The sequence below is a fragment of the Lynx rufus genome, unplaced genomic scaffold (genome assembly GCF_022079265.1).
Source record: "Lynx rufus isolate CCGP_SWC_20201006 ecotype Redwood Valley unplaced genomic scaffold, mLynRuf1.p SCAF_17, whole genome shotgun sequence".
In the NCBI taxonomy this organism is placed as follows: Eukaryota; Metazoa; Chordata; class Mammalia; order Carnivora; family Felidae; genus Lynx; species Lynx rufus.
Genome location: NW_025814831.1, coordinates 27,312,853 through 27,332,226, shown reverse-complemented (window position 1 = coordinate 27,332,226; position 19,374 = coordinate 27,312,853). Strand labels below are relative to the sequence as shown.

At 41.7% G+C, this 19,374-nt stretch overlaps 1 protein-coding gene across 4 annotated transcripts in view; it reads left to right on the top strand.

Moving 5' to 3' along the window:
* Window positions 1-13,114, top strand: part of GPATCH2L (G-patch domain containing 2 like) — a 57,451-nt gene extending 44,337 nt beyond the window's left edge. For all 4 annotated transcript variants that reach the window (XM_047080316.1, XM_047080319.1, XM_047080315.1 and 1 more), the window contains 2 exons: window positions 1,631-1,725; window positions 8,105-13,114. In XM_047080316.1, coding sequence (XP_046936272.1) covers window positions 1,631-1,725; window positions 8,105-8,265 — 256 coding nt within the window. In that variant the 3' untranslated portion in view covers window positions 8,266-13,114. The remainder of the gene's footprint in view (window positions 1-1,630; window positions 1,726-8,104) is intronic.
* The last annotated feature ends 6,260 nt before the right edge of the window (window positions 13,115-19,374 follow it).

The window sequence follows — 19,374 nt, the reverse complement described above, 5'->3', positions numbered from 1 at the left end:
ACGGACCGCGAGATCGTGACCTGGCTGAAGTCGGACGCTTAACCGACTGCGCCACCCAGGCGCCCCACTTGCATGCTTTTTAAACTGTGGAAGTTGCCAGATAAGGGGCCCTCTGAATAGGAAAATTTGTCCATTCAACAGTTGTCTTGGTACTTTGTTAACTAGGTGCTCTTAGATTTGACGGAGGTTCTAGTCTTAAGACTGATAAAGTATATAAGCCAATTTGACAATAAATTATATTCATAAAAAAAAAAAGACTGATAAAGCCATGAAGGATGCCTGGGTGGCTCAGTCAGTTTAGCGTCTGACTCTTGATTTCTGCTCAGATCATGATCTCCTGGTTCGTGGGATCGAGCCCTACATCAGTCTCTGCACTGACAGCATGGGGCTTGCTTGCGATATTCATTCTCTCTCTCTCTCTCTCTCTCTCTCTGCCCTTCCCCAGCACGTGTGCACACACTCTCAAAATAAATAAATAAACATTAAAAAAAAAAAGACTATTAAGCCATGATACTTGATCCCCAGCTGGGACTACCAATTAAGAGTTCATCTGGTATAATTTTACTAGATTCCTTTTTATATGTTATATACTCTGGCTATTTTTTAAAAATTGTGGTAAAACATACATAACAGAATTTGCAGTTTGAACCACTTTTAAGTGTACAATTGACTGGTTTCTAGAACTTTTATTCATTAGTATCAGTTCTAGTCAACAGATATTTAATGGCCATCAGCTAAGTGCCTTGTGCTGAGGTTAGTAGATCAGTGGAAAATTATGAAAGGAGTATAAATATGGTCCCTGTTCTCAAGGAGATTAAGCCTCATTAGTGAAACAAGATATATGTATACCAGTTAAATAATGATTCATGGTCAGTAAGGCCTCGAATGTTCAAGGAAAGCTTTGTGTAAAGGTGAGAATCAACTTGGTCCTTCATCGGGTAGGGTCTGTCTAGTTTGAGAGGAAGGAGGAAGTGGGCAACTAAAATCTCAGGCCAGCTGTTTCAGCGTTCAGTCCATTGTCTTTCATACAATCTTTTGCTTTTTTCCAGCCATGAAGCACTCACTGTTTTGTTTTTAAGTTAAGCTGACTATTCTGATGAGGGAATATATTATTAGCAAGAAATTAATATTTAAAAAAATCACAGAAATCAAACTTACCTAACTTGTGATACAGACACTTAAAATCCAGAATTATAGTGATAGAAGGGTTAAAATCCCTATTAAAATTCTGTGCAAATATCTGTGTTCATGCAGCATTAAACTTTTCAGTATATTACCACTTGGGAGTAGGTATTTCATTAGTGAGTTTAGAACAATTGCAGTTATAGTTTTTATGAAAAATAATTGTACAAAAATCAGCATGCAATGAAACACATTTATTGAAATTAATCTTGAGTGTCTGCTATTCTGAAATTAGGTAAAAAGTTTAGAATGGGTATAGATTGTGCATAAAAAATGAGTTATGGTTAATCCTGAATTATCTTGTACTTGACAGTTGATGACAAAGGATGGTACCTGTCTTGTTAGTGTATGTCTGTAATGGGTCAGGGATTTTATCTGGGCCGAACATAATGTCTTACAATAAGAATAACAAAATGAAAACAGTGTTTTTTCTTTCTCACATCTGCAGACAGGCAAACATACACTTGGGACCCCCATGTTCACGTGACATCAAGAGGAAACGGAAACCTGTGGCCACAGCATCTCTGTCTAGCCCAAATGCAGGTAACTGTATGTAGTTATCATTTCTTGAGCACTGGTTGCGTGTCAGGCGCTAAATTATGTTTTATATACCTTTTCATCTAACCTTTATAATAAGGTAGGTCATTTTATTCCCATTTTGTATGGGAAAATGAGAACGTGAGAAAGTAATTTGCCCAAGGTCATGTACATGGTAAGAATTCAAACCCAGCTCTCTCTAACCTAGAAGTCTGTGCTTTTTCACTGTGTGCTGTGGCTTTCTTGAGTTTGAATCCCAGTATTCCACTGGATCAGCAATCTTTAGTCATCTGTGCTTTTGTTCTACCACAGACAAGGAAGTTAGGTCTGTGTTAATGAAAATCCAGATAGGATGGTGGTTTAGTCAGTAGTCAGGGAGCCACATGGATTTATTTACTTTCTTATTTGGTTCACAGTACAGTGCATTCTCACTGTTCTTATTTGTAGTAGAGTGCTAATACTTTACTATCCGTGGAATTTCTATTTAAAAACTATTTTTAGGGGCACCTGGGTAGGTCAAGTCGGTTGAGCATCCGGCTCTTGATTTCAGCTCAGGTCATGATCTCACGGTCGTGGAATCGAGCTCCGTGTCCAGCGCAGAGCCTGCTGGGATTCTCTGTCTCCTTCTACCTCTCTCCCCCACTCGCATGCTCTCTCCCGCTCTAAAAAAACAGCTTTCAAGTTAAAACCTGTTCATTTTCGGGGCAAAACCAGTTGATTAGAAACTGAAATAGTGGTTCTCTTTGGTGAGCAGTAGTGACCAGGAGAGGACATGAGGAAGTCTTCTAGGAAAGGCTGTATGTCATCAGCTAGGTAGGGTTACATGAATATATACATATGTAAAACTTCATTGAGCTGTACATTAATGATTTATGTACTTTACGTATGTTGTTCTTAAAAAAGGGGGGATGACTATTATTTATATCAGAGAGAATATCGGATGTTTGTAGGTATTTTTCTTTGGAGTTAAGAGAAAGTAGTTAAACATAGTTGGTAATCAGGAAATTTTTGTGTTATTTCAATACAGTTTAGGATGAATTGCTCTGGGTAAAAAGATCATATCTATTTGTAGGATCTGTCAGAAATACCTGCAGTTATTTTCTTGATGATGGTGAATTCACCCTGAGGGGATTGAGTATATCATAGATTATTTTATTTTCTTCAGAAAACACTACATATTATATAGATCAGAGCAGTTGATAGCTGAGTAAAGAGTAAGCCTCAGAAAGATGGGGAACTCTGTCCCCCCCCCCCTTAGTAAATTTCAGTATACATTGAAATTGACTTTCAGCTTCTGTTTGGGGTGGCTACTGGACAATCTTATCACAGATCTGGTAATTATAATAATTTTTTCCAGTGATTTCTACATGGCCATGCCCTGAGCTGATTACTTTCCATGCATTATTTCACTTAATCTTTGCAACAACTTATAAGGTAGATGCTGTTTGTATTCCCAATTTACACATGAGCACATTGAGGCTTACAGAAGTTAAATCACTTCCCCGAGGTCACATGGGTGATAAATTGCAGTGCCAAGGTCAAACTGGTTTCCCTAGGACTCTCGAGCTGCCTTCTTACACACTTCAGGTGTTCTGTGTTATATAAAGTAGAATTTGTTCCAAACAGTGACTGTATCAAAACCCACCCAGATCCTCATTCACTCTATGGTATTGAAAACATTAAAACAATCTCCCCTTTTTATCTTTTTTTTCCTCCTTAATATCTAGCTTCCATTTTTAGGTTTTAATTGTTCATAAGACAAGAACTGTTGAGAAGAGTTTAAAATCCTTGTTCCATACTCAAATCAGGAAAGGTACTGGGAGGTATTGAATAAGACTTGGGGCATTAAACATTTCTCCTACTGAGCTCAACCCCTCCTCTCACTTGTTGACTAAGGTCTGCTTCACTGAACATTTTTTTTTTTTCTATCCACAACCCGAGTGCCCCATGGAGGTGAAGGACATAGCCTGAGCCCGCACCATCAGTCAGTAGAACAAATGGGCTTGCTCTGCCTAACATCGGGCCATCTCGGATTCCACCTCTTTTATAGAAATGAGTGATGAAGAGAGGTGCGTTCCGCTTTGCCGCTGTATTAATACACATCAGGGGCCAGCTCCTGGCACTAAATCACGCTACTGCATACATCTGTTATCGGACTCTTCACCAGTGTGATGAACAAGACTGCAGATAGAGGCTTCCTTGTGTCATTCTTTATAGGATTTTCCTAAAAGAATAAATAGCTCAGATCTCTGCCAACACTCTCCCCTGTCACTGTGATGAATTCAGCTTCTTTCTTAAACATGCAGCCACAAATCTTTTTCCTTTTCCCCTCCCCCACTGGTAGAAAGTTTTGAGTTGAGATTGACTGAATTTAAAGGTATTAATAAGGCTAAAGAGGTGAAGAGCGGAAGGGAGTAGCTTGTCTTGTCTTTTTATATTAATACTAAGAAAAGCCAGGGGAAAAGGCCTTTCCATTAGGTCGTTAAATAGATTTTGAAAGTGTAGCACCTTTATTTTCTTCTTTTTATGTCCACTTCCCTTCTCTTTATGACTTTATAACGTACACAGGTGTCTGGCACGCAGAGCCACCTTTGGAGTTTAGCGAGAAACTGTGTAAACTGGCTTCTGTTTCGATAGCACCAGAACAGGGAAGACCCAGTAAGCCTGTCCCTCGTGCTCAAGTGAATTTGCTGGATATGCTCTTAAAGAATGTAACTGGAAAAGAAAAAATGGGTTATTTTCTCTGAGGTTCAAGATCTTAAGTAGTTATAAGAAAACGTAAGGAACACAGCTAAAAACTAGGTTTCATTTCTATGAGATGATTTTCTTCATTAGAATGATGGAATGGAGGCTTTGGTGTACAAATCCTATTCCTTCAAAAATTAAACACCTGGCTTTGGGTAAAGGAGAGTTGGGGGGTGGTATGACGCTGTATTCAGAGCCCTGACTGTGTTGGCCATCCCCAAAGCCTCTTCTGACCTTCCTGTCTCTGGGACCAGATATGTGTCCTTAGAGCATCAGTTGGAAGGGTACTCAGCAGTTCCAAATACCAGGCCATTGATGCTAGAGACACATTTGCAAGGGCAGGAGTTTCTGTCTGGTCTGCTCACTTCTGTACTCCTGGCATCTAAAATAATACTCTGCCCAGAGAATGATCTCACTAGATAGTTTTCATGTGAATAAGTGAGTACAATCTTAAAGTTGAAACACGAGTTATTCTGAAAATTACTCTGACCCTGTGACTGGATTCAGTAGTTCCACTGTAAGTTGGCCTTGTCCCAGGAGTCATAGGGCAGATTCTTATCGCCCCTTTTTGTTTTTGTTTTTTTTCTTACTGCCCCTTTTTATTTTTTTTTTTTAATTTTTTTTTTTTTTCAACGTTTATTTATTTTTGGGACAGAGAGAGACAGAGCATGAACGGGGGAGGGGCAGAGAGAGAGGGAGACACAGAATCGGAAATAGGCTCCAGGCTCTGAGCCATCAGCCCAGAGCCTGACGCGGGGCTCGAACTCCCGGACCGCGAGATCGTGACCTGGCTGAAGTCGGACGCTTAACCGACTGCGCCACCCAGGCGCCCCTCTTACTGCCCCTTTTTAAAGTTAAAAATGTTTAGTAAATATTGAATGGCTGTGAAAGAAGATTTGTAGACGATCTGTAAGGTGTAAAGGAAAACAATATAGCAAATATCCACGTGCCTACCATCCACTTTAAGAAAAAGACCAGCACCTTTAAAGTCTTCTTCTCACTGTCCTTGGAGCTCACCATTGTCCTGATGTGGTTTTTTGTTATATTATTAAGTGTTTTTTAAAAATCATTTGTCATTCTTTGGGGTTTGTTTTCAAATTGCTTTAACAGACATATGCTCTCTAAGCAATATATTGTCTAGTTAGCTGTTTTAGAAGCTTGTGTTAATGGAATGTCCTATTTTATACAAGTTTCACCCAGTTGTATTTGAGATTCGCTCACATTTTGTCCTGCCAAAATCCTTCTTTTTTCTGCCGTATGTACGGTATTCCGTTGTATGAATATGGTGAGTATACTACAATTAAACATTCCTAATGGACATTTGGATTATATCCCATTTTATGCTATTGTGAAAAATACTGCATTGTTCTCTGGGAGAACATGTGCCAAAGTGTCCCTGGGCCACTTCACACTCCTTAGGATGGCTGTGTCAGGGAACAGGGAACAACAAATGTTGGGAAAGATGTGAAGAAATTGGAATCTTGTGCATTAACGGAGGGTATGTAAAATAGTGTAGCCACTGTGGAGCCCTGTGGTGGTTCCTCAAAATTGTAAACGTAAAACTGCCATGTGATCCAGCAATTCTGCTTCTAAGTGTATACTCAAAAGAATTGAATGCATGGATTCAAACAGATAATTGGACACCCGTGTTCATAGCAACATTATGCACAGTAGTCAAAAAGTGGAAACAACCCAAATCGATAAATGTATAAATCGATAAACAACATGTGGTATATACACACAGTGGAATATTATTTGGCCTTGACAAGGAAGGAAATTCTGACATGCTACCGCATGAATGAAGACATAACCCTAGGAGCGCCTGGGCGGCTCAATCGGTTAAGCATCCGACTTTGGCTCAGGTCGTAACTTCGCGGTCTGTGAGTTTGAGCCCCGCACCGAGCTCTGTGCTGACAGCTCGGAGCCTGGAGCCTGCTTCGGATTCTGTGTCTCCCTCTCTCTCTCTCTGCCCCTCCCCCACTCGCTTGCTCTCTCTCTCTCTCGAAAATGAGCATTAAAAACAAAAAGACATAATGCTAAGTGAAATCAGTCAGACATAAAAAGATAAATACTATATGATTTCAGTTATATGAGGTACCTAGTATGGTCAAGTATGTAGAAACAAAGTAGAATCATGGTTGCCAAGGACTGGGGAAAGAGGAGAATAGGAGTTACTATGTAATAGGATAGCGTTTCCATTTGGGATAGTGAAGAAGCTCAGGAGTGGGATGGTGGTGATGGTTGTGCAGCATCGTGAACGTACCTGATGCCTCTGAACTGTACACTTGAAATTTGTTAACGTGGGAAATTTTATGTTATGTGTATTTTACCGTAATAAAAAATACAGAGCAAAAAACCAGTTTTCCTAGGATAAGAGGTGTTTTCCCACTGCGGCTGAATACCATATAGTAACGTTAGATTAAGTTTTGTGAAATTTATTTTCAGCTAAATATGAGTGAGTGAGCATGTTTTGTGTGTGCATGTGCATGTGTGTGTAAGAGAGACAGAGAGACAGATTGGGGTTGTGGTGTCAAACGTATTTCTTACTGCTATGGGTGAGGTTCCAAAATGTTTGAAATCTGTGTCATAGAATAATAGCCTGCCGTGAGAAATTCATGTTTGAATATGTATGTGGGTGTGCATGTAAAGCTAAAATAAATTCTTGGGTTCACTCTGATATATATTACTCCTTTTCGTTAGAAAAAAATACCGGTCTTGGCCTACTAAATTGATTTGGTGACCCACAATTTGAAAATTACTGTTCTGGTTACATTCCTAGGAGATGAATTATTGAGTGACAAGGTAAAAACAAACATTTTCTAGATTTTGCTGTATTTTAGTGTATATCCGTTCACTCTGAACAGAGTGGGTGTGATGGTGGTTTGTACCACTCTGCTCGGGCATTTGGAAATGTGAGGACACTGTTTGGTCATCACAGTGACTGAGGAGTGCTTTTGGCATTCAGCGGATGAGGTCCAGAGTGGAAGTGCCCTAAAGTATACAGGGCAGCCCTGCACAAGCAACGATTGTCGTGTCCAGAATATCTTCGGTGTCCTTGTCGAAAAACACTGGGCCTGACTGTGTAGTTTTTCTACCATTTTTCTTTTTGTATGCTATTTATTGGTAACACTGTATTATTGGAGGCATGGGCTGTAACAAGCCTAGGGCTTGAAGTCCGGAATCAGAGTTTGAATCTTGCTACTTAACCAGCTCTGTTGTGTCCCTGAACAATGTATCTGCTTGTCTCTCTGCCTCAGTTTTTTGATCCAGAAAATGGAGATGACAATACCTACTTCCAAGGGTTTGCCTTAGGAAATAAGATTATAGTTGTAGAGTATTTACAAGCTCCTAAGTGCTCAATAAATGATAATTACTACATTATGAATTTGTACTGCTGTATTTATTTGTTCAGTTAAACCCATTTTCTCAGGTAGAGACATACTTACCTTACTTAAATCTTGCCTTATTATTTTTTTTTTTTTTTTTTTTGGAAAGGAAAAAGAGAAACCTTATGTGGCCACTTGGGTTAATAGAGTATAAAATAAAAGGATTCAGAGAAATTTGCCTTGAAGTGTCTCTTATTCTAATTTGTCTCCCCTTGATCTTTTCTTCCTTATTTTTATTGTAACCACCTTCCCAGTTCACGTGGATGTAGTGGAGCCAACCACACCAGCATCGCAGGTCCAGAAATCTCCAAACCCTGAGTGGTTGGTCAGGACCTCTGCCTCAGAGAAAGCTACTGACTCCGCTGCAGCTACGTTTTTTAAAATGCCACCAGAAAAGAGCCCTGGATACAGCTAGAGGGCAGGAGCCCACCCACCGGGAGCTGCTGGGTGTCATGCAACGCATCCTAGACGTGGTGTCGCAGAGCCTTGCATATCGCAGTTGACATTCCCAGTCCTTTTACCGCCAGGATGACCCCTCTTCAGACAAAGCAGTGGACTCTTTGTCTTAGAAAATCATGTTGTGCAAATCTGGTTTAAAAAAAAAAAAAATTAGTAAAGTATTGCAGCAGCAGTTTAAAACAGAAAAAAAAAAAGTCATCCTCTGCTATTTGTTACATTGCTGTCGTTGTCCCAACAGTTACCTGCAGCCCCGTTTACAGAGCTGTTGCTTTTTGCGGGTATGTCTCTTTCCTTGAAAAACTAGTAACTGCTTTTGCATACTTTTTGTGTAGAGCTTTTAATATCATTTGAGGAAGTCCCAAATTGGTAGCCAGTTCTAGACAGATTTAAACACTGAGTTAAGACCGGTGTGTGGAATTGCGTTTGCAGAGACAAGGTTTGCCTTTGAGCCTGGTCTTGATTCACTGATCGTGCCAATAAGCTAAATCCATCAAGTTCTCATTTTGGAGCCTCAGAGGAGACCCCAGCAGCCTGGACAGCGGGAACTTCTTCCAGTTTTCTAAATGGCCTAATGGGATCTCCAGCAGATGCATTTGTACTTGGCCTCGTCTCCAAAGTTGGTGTTCTCCTGCAAGAGGATGTCTGTATTCATGATGTAATGAAGAAAATGGTTTAGTTGTTCAACAAACTTAAAATAGTCAGTGGATTGTGTCTTAATACTTCATGTCACAGTGTAAGCCTTTATGTACTAAATGGGAATTTTATTGTTAGTTTATAGGTCAGTAACCTGCAGCAGAAATTCATACTCTGTTATAATAATGGCTTCTTGGGGCCGTACTTTGGGGAGAAAAATGTCTTTTTGACACGCCTTTATACTTGGCGTGTTTATGACGGCTCAGCTGCGTGTGGAGTTATGTATACAGCCATGCCTGGAGTTGGATGCCGCTTTGTCAGAATGAGGAATAAGTGACTGCCTGGAACCGCTGGGGAAAAGCCACCCTTTCTAAAAAAGTATTATCAAGAGTGTCTGTCATTCAGAGGACTGGTTGGCAGAGCGTTCTTTTTTGTACGAATTGAGTACATTTACTCTGAAATGTACAGAAACTGTTTTCAAAGTGCCCACTGCTCTGGAACATTCCAGAGGAACTCCCAGCCCCGCGCCTGGATATTTTCTGTGCTTGAATAGGTGCTGAGTGTCAGGACAGAGCCTCCTTTTCGCAAAACGCAGTTGTCCCTCCTCCTCACACAGAATGTGAGGGTGGGCTGCTCTATCACGTTCCCTTTAAAAATGGTAGTCCTCTCCAGTGCCAAGTCTAGGGTTTCCTTGTTGATGGGTGGGTGTGAGTCTAGTTGGAAAGGGGGACTTGAAGGTAATTTACGTAGCCCTTTTCTGTAACGGAGAACGGAGAACATGTCAGCTGTAACAAGGGGTATGGTGGAGGGAGGGGCAGGCGGAGATTGTGAGGTGAGGGAGTGGCGTGAATGCCAACCCAGCATCTCTGGGAGCCACCCCTGGTTCTCATGCAGTAGTGAGTGTACTTCCCTTCCCTGGGGCCTGTAGCCGTGGCAGTATAAGAGATAAAGTGCCTGTTGAATATGAAATGGCACTACCAAGTTGTTTTAGTGACGAAGGTTGGCTTGATTGTCCTGTGTGCATTCAAACCTAGTCCCCATCGTGTCCTGAGACAAATCTCTAATGTAATTAGTTGGATTTAAGGGAGAAATCCATGGACATAATTTTACTTTCTTTGCACTAAAGCTCTGGCTGTTGTAGAGATGGGTCCTGTCATCATAGCCTATTCAGACTTCCACAGTTCAGGGCGAGTCTTATGGCCTAGCAGTTCTCCTTTCTACCTGTGATTACAAATAATTTACATAGACAACTTTATTTACATTTTAAACATCTGTGTGATGTAAGGGTAGGTGACTGCTGCCATTTTTCAGAGACCAGAAATAAAGTTTAGCACCTTGCCCAGAAATCACATAATCAAGCCAAAACTGAAATCCCAGATTTTTGGACTTCCTCTGCCCTGGGTTATAATCTTTTGTTTTTCATTGATAGACCTGAGTGACTCGGAGACCCATAATTTTGAAACAGTGTGTCATGAACGTTTATCATCTTTCTTGGGCATGCTTTTCTACATATTTTGAGTACATTCAACAGGGATTACCCCCAAATGCCATATCTACATAAGTGGGGAAGAAAATTAGTTGCCTAAAAAATAGCCATGAATACTTTGCAACACAGGGTTGTCAGCTGTGCTCCTCATTTTAGGCTGCTGCATGAGCATGCTTACAGAATTATTAACCAACTTACTTTGCTTCTTTTCTGTATGAGTCAATTCCAGAGGAGTAACCTTAGAATGGGGTGTTTTTTGAATCTTAAATTTTAAATTTCTTTTTTATATGGCCAAGTGTATGATGTCATACACCGAGAAAAGTCTGTTACCTTTCAACAAAAGATGTAATTTTACGATCAGGTTTTGTAGTCTGTTGAAAAAACTCTCATAGCATGACTTCCTTTGGGGATAATCATTGAGCTCACATGCATTTGATCTACTCAAAACTAGTAACTGAAGCTGAGTTGCACAGTTCTTGCTTATTTCAGGGTTCTGATTTATCCTAGCCGGCTATACAGCCTGCCTGTCTGAATCCTAACCTGTATTTTCCACGGTGGGCACAAGTCAAGACATTATCTACTTGCATGAGCATCATTCGTAAAAATTAGTTTTGCTTATGAATTTAAGGGAATTGGAGATTATTTTTCATTTTAAGGGAACAGGTTCATTTGCATCAACTCTTGTGTTACTTTTTGGTAAGAACTGTGCAGAATAGGGAATTAGCTGTTTCCGTGGTGCCAAATTTGGGAGGGGCAGGGTGTGGTCTCTATTGAGCGGTGTATGCTTAATAGGGCACATTTAACCTTGAATTCTTTTGAAATCAAATGCAGTTGAAAATATCAAACGACATTGTTTTGCTGGGCTGTGAAACAGGCTGCGAACAAGGCCATTTTGGCAGTAAAGTGACCAAAAGCTGAAATAAAACTTCTTAATCTGTGATGCTTGTGGCATCCTTTGCTAAGTCAAGCTCCACACCGAGGACAGGTAATTAAACTACTTAGGAATTCCACATAGATGGCTCTGATCTGTCCCTGTATTTTGGAATCAGAGACATAGTCTAGACCCACAGCATTGGAGGTTGTCGAGCTGCAGAGGAGCAGAGTCACCACAGAGGTCACTTAGAGTGGAACAGGTTACGGTGTCAGGAGGAAGGAGCTAGGCTGGCAGTGTCATTGCTGGTGTGACGGCTACTCCACTTTGGCTCTAAGGCTCCTGGTGATGTTTGATTTCATTTCTGGTCTTCTCTCTATTTTGACTTCATTCCTCTGGTCAGAGCCACATGCTTTTTGTTTCCTGAGGCGAAGACTATGTAAAAATCTTAGCATTATGAGCCACATTCAGTGTTCCCTAAGTCTGGTGAAATTCAGCCGAGCCGGCGTGAGAACGGACTGGCCTACTCTAGCAGCTGTGGATACAGTCTAGCTGGGGGCAGAGTTTACAGGGTGTGTCATGATTCATGTGGTGGCCGGAGGGATAGTAAAAGCAGTTTGCCCCTGGTGTCAGCTGTTACCTTTGTTAATACTTGAGCTGTCTCACTTGTTGGTATTTGCTTATCTCCCGCGCCGGCCACGCCAGCTGATGGAGTTACTTACTGATGGTGGCGGCAGTCAGGATGGGCCCTTACCCCATCAAGCAACAGTACTGAGGGAGTTGTTGGGTTTTGCCAATGCACTAAACGCAAGGTGGCCCAGAGAGGCTTTCACCTACGTTAAGATCCCAAGAGAGATGAATGTCAAATGCCCGAAAACAGCAATGTGGAATAGACACAAGGAAAATGAATGATGCTGCTGAAGCGTATGGATCTGTAAGGTTTTTAGCAAGCCCAGCAAAACAAACTTGTGGCCAAAAGAAATTTTCCCGCCACTGCACATAGGCGTGTTAAGCACTTGGGGAAATTGCCAAGTTTTCGGAACATAAGCTTTTCAAGCATAGTATTGAAGAATGAGGCAGATCCTGAAGATGTTCACCGGGGAAAACAATCTTGGCAAGGTTCAGAAGTAAGAAGGCATGACGAAGAGAAGGAGACATGCTTAGAGCAGAGGTGCTGGGGCCTGTAGACGGACAGCAGCAGCACGTCCTTGCCCCAACCACACATACTGGACCAGAAATGGAGGGTGGGTTGGGCAGTCTTACAAGCCCTCCGGGGGACTCTGGTGCACGCTGACATTTGTGAACCACAGGCTTTGTATAGTTAAACGTTTTAAGATGTGGGTGTCCCTCTAAGCTGTAAGGTGCACTTACATTTCTCTCCACAAGTATAGACGTGTTTTGTATATGATTCTTTGCAGAAATTGTTAATGTCTTTATTTCCCATACTTTTTCCCTGAAGCTCCTAAAAGATCTCCTGGAAATATTGGGAAAGGATGATGGGGAGAAAAATGTCATCAAGGCCATATTTAGATGGATGGAAACAACCTTTCACGTGGGTTAAAATATAACAGTGAATTTTCAGTCTGTGCGTGATAGTCATTTTTCACAACAGACAGCAAAACATTTGTGTAACGTACGGCCGCCTATGATTTCATGATACTTGTTCATTGCATCTTAATTTCCTGGGAAAGTGTTATGTCTTTTCCGGCATAATAATGACGAAGTCTTTAGAGTGTGGCTCACGAAAATGAAAATAATTGGCGGAAGAGACCATCCTGAGTACATAGTGTTGTGGAATAAATCCTTGTTGAGCTATTGGTGATCTTTTGCTAGAACTTAATCACACCCTATTGTCTTTGTGTTACATTTCAGTGATTCTGCAGAGGTTGGTGACCAGCAGCAACAGAATGTTGTATATTTTTGTGTTGTCTGACTCAAGGATTCAGCATTTCCAAATACGGTACTCGAGTCCTAAAGCTTTGAAATGAAATTGCGACCATTTCTTTCTTTGGGTTTTATTTGCACAAATAAGGCTAGGCTGTAATTTATTACTAAAGCCTGCGAGCCCAAGATTTTCTCTGGGAATATGTGTGGCCAACGAGGACTTCTCTGGTATCATGTCCTCAGGTACTCACGTCGTCTTGTGCCCAGGTGTGACTTTATAAAGGTGATTAAGTGAGGGCACAGACAGGCCTGTGTCACCGAAAGAAAAGCTTAATGTTACAGTTCCCCTAGAAACAAGGCATGGCTTGCCCTGCAGGGCCACAGGAGGACAACCGGGTTTGGTCAAGAGGCAGAAGACGGGAGCAAGCAATAGGTTTAGGCCAGAGCCTCTGTTGGGGTTTCCACTATGAAGGCGGGGCAGGGCAGGGGGAACAGTTTGGAAATGGCTAGTTTGAATAATTCTGGGGCCTTTGGACCATAGTATAGACTCTGGTTGCCTGGTACCTGGCCCTGGGGTGATTGCTTCCTGGAGTGGAACAGGCCAGATGGAGGGGGTATGGCTCCATCGTACCTGCTTAGTTTGCACATCAAAAGCGTGCTGCTGGCTGATTCCTTTGCTGTCTTCCTGAGAATCAGCCAGCCCTGGGAGAGGCAGTGTTTCCCTAGCCAGAAGGGTTTTTAATCTGTTAAAACATTGTAATATACAGAAAATTAAAAAAAAAAAAAAAACGGGATTAGCACACATGTTTAAGCTGTTAAGTTCTCCTTTCAATTTTTTCAGTCTTTTAAAACACCATGTGATTTTCCTCTTCGATCTTGAAAACCAGTTAAAAATACTTCTGACCAAAAATGTTGGTGTTACTAGATAGTATCAGGGTATGGGAATATAAAAAGAAGGTTTTCAAGATGTAAATTATGAGAAGTAATGTTTTCTTTCTCTGGAAGTGAGTTCTGACCCTTGCAGATCCCTCATTCAAATGTTTTTAATTGAGAAAGAGGAAACATCAGAGAACTTACAGATGGTTGCGGTGGCTTTGACTTAAATCAACCCCTTTCACTGTGTGTAGACCCTGCATCTTGCCCCTCCCAGTGGGCCGTGTATCCCTTCATGAACAGTTGTCATGATTGTGCGGACTCCTGCCACCCCAAAACCATGGTGACACTTAAAATTGCTCTCGATATTTATCCCACTCCTCTTGTCAGTAGCTATTGCAAACTGCGGCCATTTCAAATTCTGCTTACCCCCACCTTCTCTCAAGTTCAGCGGCCAATCTCCCCCATCCCCTAGCAGGTAACAGGCCATTAGACAGGAGTCCCCGGTCGCACACCCCTTACGTACACCCTTCCTCACCTCCTTCTTGCAAGTGCCTGTCATACCTAAGACAGATTCCTTCTCCTCTGTGCCTTGGTTCCCTCTCCTTTGATCAGACGCCTTGCTCAGTCTAACTATAGCTTCTCACTCCTGGCACGTAGAGCTTTGCATTTGAACATGTTTTAAAGATTCCTTCTTCAAACAAAAATACCTTTCTCAGCCCTTTGAACCCCTTGGCTACCAAAAATACTGCCCTCACTCGCACTTCCTGTTCATTAATTCTCAGTCCACTGAAGCGGTAGTTTTTAACCCTGGCTGCACATTAAGACCACCTGGGGAGAGTTTTAAAAATCTTAATTCCCCCAACTGAACCACAGAAAAATCACATCAGAATGGGGAGGCGGGACAGGCTTCATTCTTTTTAAAGCAACGGTGCAGGTGGGGCTGAGAACCACCATACCAAAACCTGGCTGCTACACTCACTGCCATTAAAACTGTTTTCGCTGGGTTCACCAGTGATTTCCAGTTGTCAAAATTCAGTCCTTCGATTGATCATTATGATGTCATACTGTACAGTGACTTCCATTGTGGAATTGTCCCTGTTCTGACCCTGCTTTCTCCTGATTTTTCCCCTACTTCTTTGCTTTCTCAATCTCCACAGGTGGGAGGATGGGTGGGTGGGTCAGTCCAATGCAGACCGGATGTCCCTGTCCTCCCTTCTGATATTTCAGTTAACACCCGTGGGGTCACGCGCCCCTTTGCCATACCACCTAATGCACTGACTTAAAGCACGGACATAGAGTGAAGCATTTCATTAATAATTGGTGTAGACTTACAGGAAAGTGTGCTCAAGGTCTCTGCTCCTTCCTTTGTTTCTCTTTGTCTCTACTCCAGGCCCACATAGGTAGGAAGGTTGCTGATCACATTTGTCAGATTCTAAGATTCGTAAGACCCCTATTTACTCTTGGTGTTGCCATTCGTGAAAAGTCAGGCTTGAACTCTGGTCCCTCTTCTGCTTTCTCCTCTCCAGGGTCTTGGACCAGTAAGGAGGCCTGGGCCCACTTCTACATACAAGGAGGCTACCCCCACCTAGTGCTTTCAGTTTTTTTACTTTCTGCTTCTGGTAAGAGTTTAGTTTGGGCATGAGACAGACTCATTTCCTCACCGATGTTTGACCTTCGGTACCACGTTGGATCTTGGGGTTTCAGGCCCTAGCCCTACTCCTAGTAAAGTGGAACTCGATTTTCTACTTTATTGCCATCACTGCATGCTGCCTCGGAAACTATATGTAGGGGTTCCACCCACACCAGAAGGGATCCTGTGTGTTCCTGGCTTCTTTGAATCACTAGTTTCTGATTCGAAATCTGGGATGAGGGATCTGATTAGTACTCATGTGCCTATCTATCCTAGCTGCAGGAAGTGAGGATGAGTTATCTGGAATGTGTAGCTTCTGTTGGGGTTGGATGAATTCCTCAAACAGGAGGGTAGTTCAGATGCTGGACAGCTGATAAGAATAACAAAGGTCTACTCGGGCCATTGTCCTATTTACTGATTCAAAAAACATGTATTCAGCACTCAGTAAGCCAGCCTTCCTCAGGGATCTTGTGGGGAAGATGGCTGCTACAAAGCAGGATAGTCCCAGGGTCCTTAGATATACTCTGCTTGAAACCAGTCTGACCCTTTCCAGAGCCCCTAATAATATGATGATGATGATGGTAATAATGACTATTTACTGAGTGATTATTATATGCCATTTGTCAACAGCATCTCAATCTTTAACAACTCTAAGATAGGTAAATTTATGTCAGTTTTAAAGCCATCAAATAATGCATGCAGTCATAGATTAACTTGCTCAAAGTCACATAGCTAATATTCAAGCCAGCATTCACACTCTGTCTTTTTGGTGCTAGACTTTCTGTTCCCAGCAACACTCTTTGCTGCCTCTTTTCACAATATAAATGAACTGTTGGTGGCCACGTATATGTGAAATAAACTATGTGCCACTGGTCCCAGGGCTGGGTGTCTCGTGACACCCTTTTATTCCATTTACCTGTTGCTCCTGGTGAGCTGTTTATCAAAGCAACCGTGAATGGGCTCCTGTGCCTACATCATTGAAAGAAGATAGGCAATTTCTGTGGCATCTTCTTAAAATGACCTATTCTTGTTTTTGGAAGCTACTAGAGCAAAAGTCAATAAAATCTTCCAAACCTATGGCAGGTGTTGTCCTTTGTATGCCAAAGCAAAATGGATCCCTAAGGCGTGAAGACACGTACTTTGAATTGTTAATGGTAGTGATGGACTGTTCTGAACGTTCTGCTAAACGCCTCGTAGACCTGCTAGCAATATAGCTGTCTTAACAGTTTGGGCCTTAATAAATGTCCCTTCACTCAGTAGATGTGAATAGAACACATTTTATGCCAAGCACCCAGCTTGCTGCTGAATATACAAAGAAGAAAGGCATTCCTGCTGTCATGATATTCATGGTCTTCTGAGGAAGAGACCAGGAAAGCAAATATTGTGATGTAGAATGATAAATTTTGAGATAAGAATACCAGGGTATCTTGGCAGCAAGGAGGAAGGCACCCGAACTCAAACTGAGTAGAGGGAGGATTTGAAAAATGCTGGACCACGTCCTGAAGGATGAACAGGAAGTTCAGTGAAGACGAGAGAATGAGGCCATCCTGCCTACAGAGCATGGTTTGTATAGGGCACTGCATGTCTTGTGGTATGGCTGACAGCATAAAGGAGCAGGGAGAGGTAGGCAGGAGGCCAGTGAAGGACCCTGTGTAAACTGGCTTGCTTGTCGATTTGGAGAGCTGTTACAGTATTCCTCTGCTGGGCAGTCATGGAAAGCCTACTGCAACTGGCCCATTGTGCAAACAAAGCCGGAACTGAGATGTGACCAGGTTTCCATCTCCTCGATCACCTCCCTGGAAAATATAACCAGATCCATCTATTTGTGGGAGCTACTGACCTGCTTAGGAGTAGAGGAAGCTGAATTGGAAATAACAGTTTGCACCATGGCTGACTGAATCCTTCATGTGTTCTATCCTGATGCCAGGCTGAAGTTATTCCTCTTAAACCACCTTATCTTGGTAGAATTTAATGCACACTGCAGTCATCTTAATTCCTAGTACTGTTCTTCAGTAGCAAAGTTGCTATTCTAAAACTATGTGTTTGGAGATTTTTTTGTTTCTCGGTGGTGACCATAAATTTGTGTTGATCAACTCACACTCTATATTGGGAAACTCTGCAATCTTTGCAATTTCAAGGCTGCGGAAAGTATCCATAGGATAGAATGAATGCACCTGGCCCATATTAAGCATTGATTTTGGTCTCATTAATTCCATGCTGTAAGTAAAGTTAGCTGAACCCTTTGAAATGGTGTAAAATGGAACCAATTAAGTGGTTTTGGCCAACAGTGGTGATGAATGGCCCTTTTTCTGGTGTTCCACAGTAGTGTGACTTAGAGCCTCCTCTCCACATTCTTTGGAGCTCTTGATTCAAACCCTTTTTTTAAACAAAAAATCTTTTAGTTTGAAATAAGTTTAGACCTAGAGGAAAGTTGCAAAAATAGTACAGAAAGTTGCCATATGCCCTTCTCCCAGCTTCTAGTGTTAACAACTTACATAGCCGTGATACGGTTATTGAAACCAGGAAATTAACGTTGACACAATCCAGTTAACTAAACTACCTGCTTAGTTGAATGTCATCAGTTCTGCCTGTTACGTCCTTTCTCTGGTTAAGAATTCAACCCAGGATCCATTTGTATTTGGGTCTGTTTCTGGGCTTTGGGTTCTATTCACTGGTCCGCTTATCTCCTTGTACACAGTAGCACACTGTTTTCAATAATAGACACTTTATAGTATATTTTAATATCTGGTAGAGCTAGTCCCCTGTTATAATTTTTCTTTTCCAGTGTTTTCCTGGCTATTCTTAACATGTTTGTTTTTCCGCGTAAACTTTAGTATCAACATGTCTAACTGAGATTGCATTACATTTATTAGCTTACTTAGAACTGACATCTTTACAGTGTTGAGTTATCCAAGTTACCCAAGAACAGGGGATGTATTTCTACTTGTTCAAGTCTATTTTTGTGCCTTTTCAGTACTGTTTTAAAGTTTTCCTTGGATAGGTAGTACGTATATCTTATTAAGTTTATCCCCTTGTATTCAATTCTTTCTTGCTACTAATGGGGTTTTCTCTGCTATGAGGTCTTCTACTTGGTTATTGTTCTTATATATGCCTTTTGATTTTTGTATATTAACTTTATATCCTACTGCCTTCCTGAATTCTTTTGATTTTGGGGTGACTTTTATCACTGATCCTCAAGGGTCAAAAAAAAATCTTTCTAAATGTATTGAACAGTAGCAAGAAATGAATCTGTAGAAGTCGAGAGTGCTCTGAAAGCTTAACTTTGGGTGGCAAGTGAGATGAAAGCCACCTTTCACCCTGAAAGTATCTGTGGAGACCTGGTCCCTTGAGTCTCTGTCATGGTGACTGTGATAGGTGCCAGAGGTAAAGCAGGGCCTCCTCAAAGCAGAGCGTTTAGCCTGAGATCTCCCACGAAACAGGGACCCTCAAAGTGCTACCCTCACAGTGTAAGCATCAACACTAAGTAAACCCACCAAGCAGAAATAACAGCAAGATAGCATGCCTTTATTGATATTGGCCTTGGGTGGAGGAAAAGTTTGTTTGTTTGTTTGTACCTTAAAATGTTTAGCAAGTTGTCCCTTATAGAGTTTATGGCCTAAGTTCATCCTACTGGTATGGTCCAAAATACTGCAAATGGGAATTTCATTTACAATAAACCTAGGTC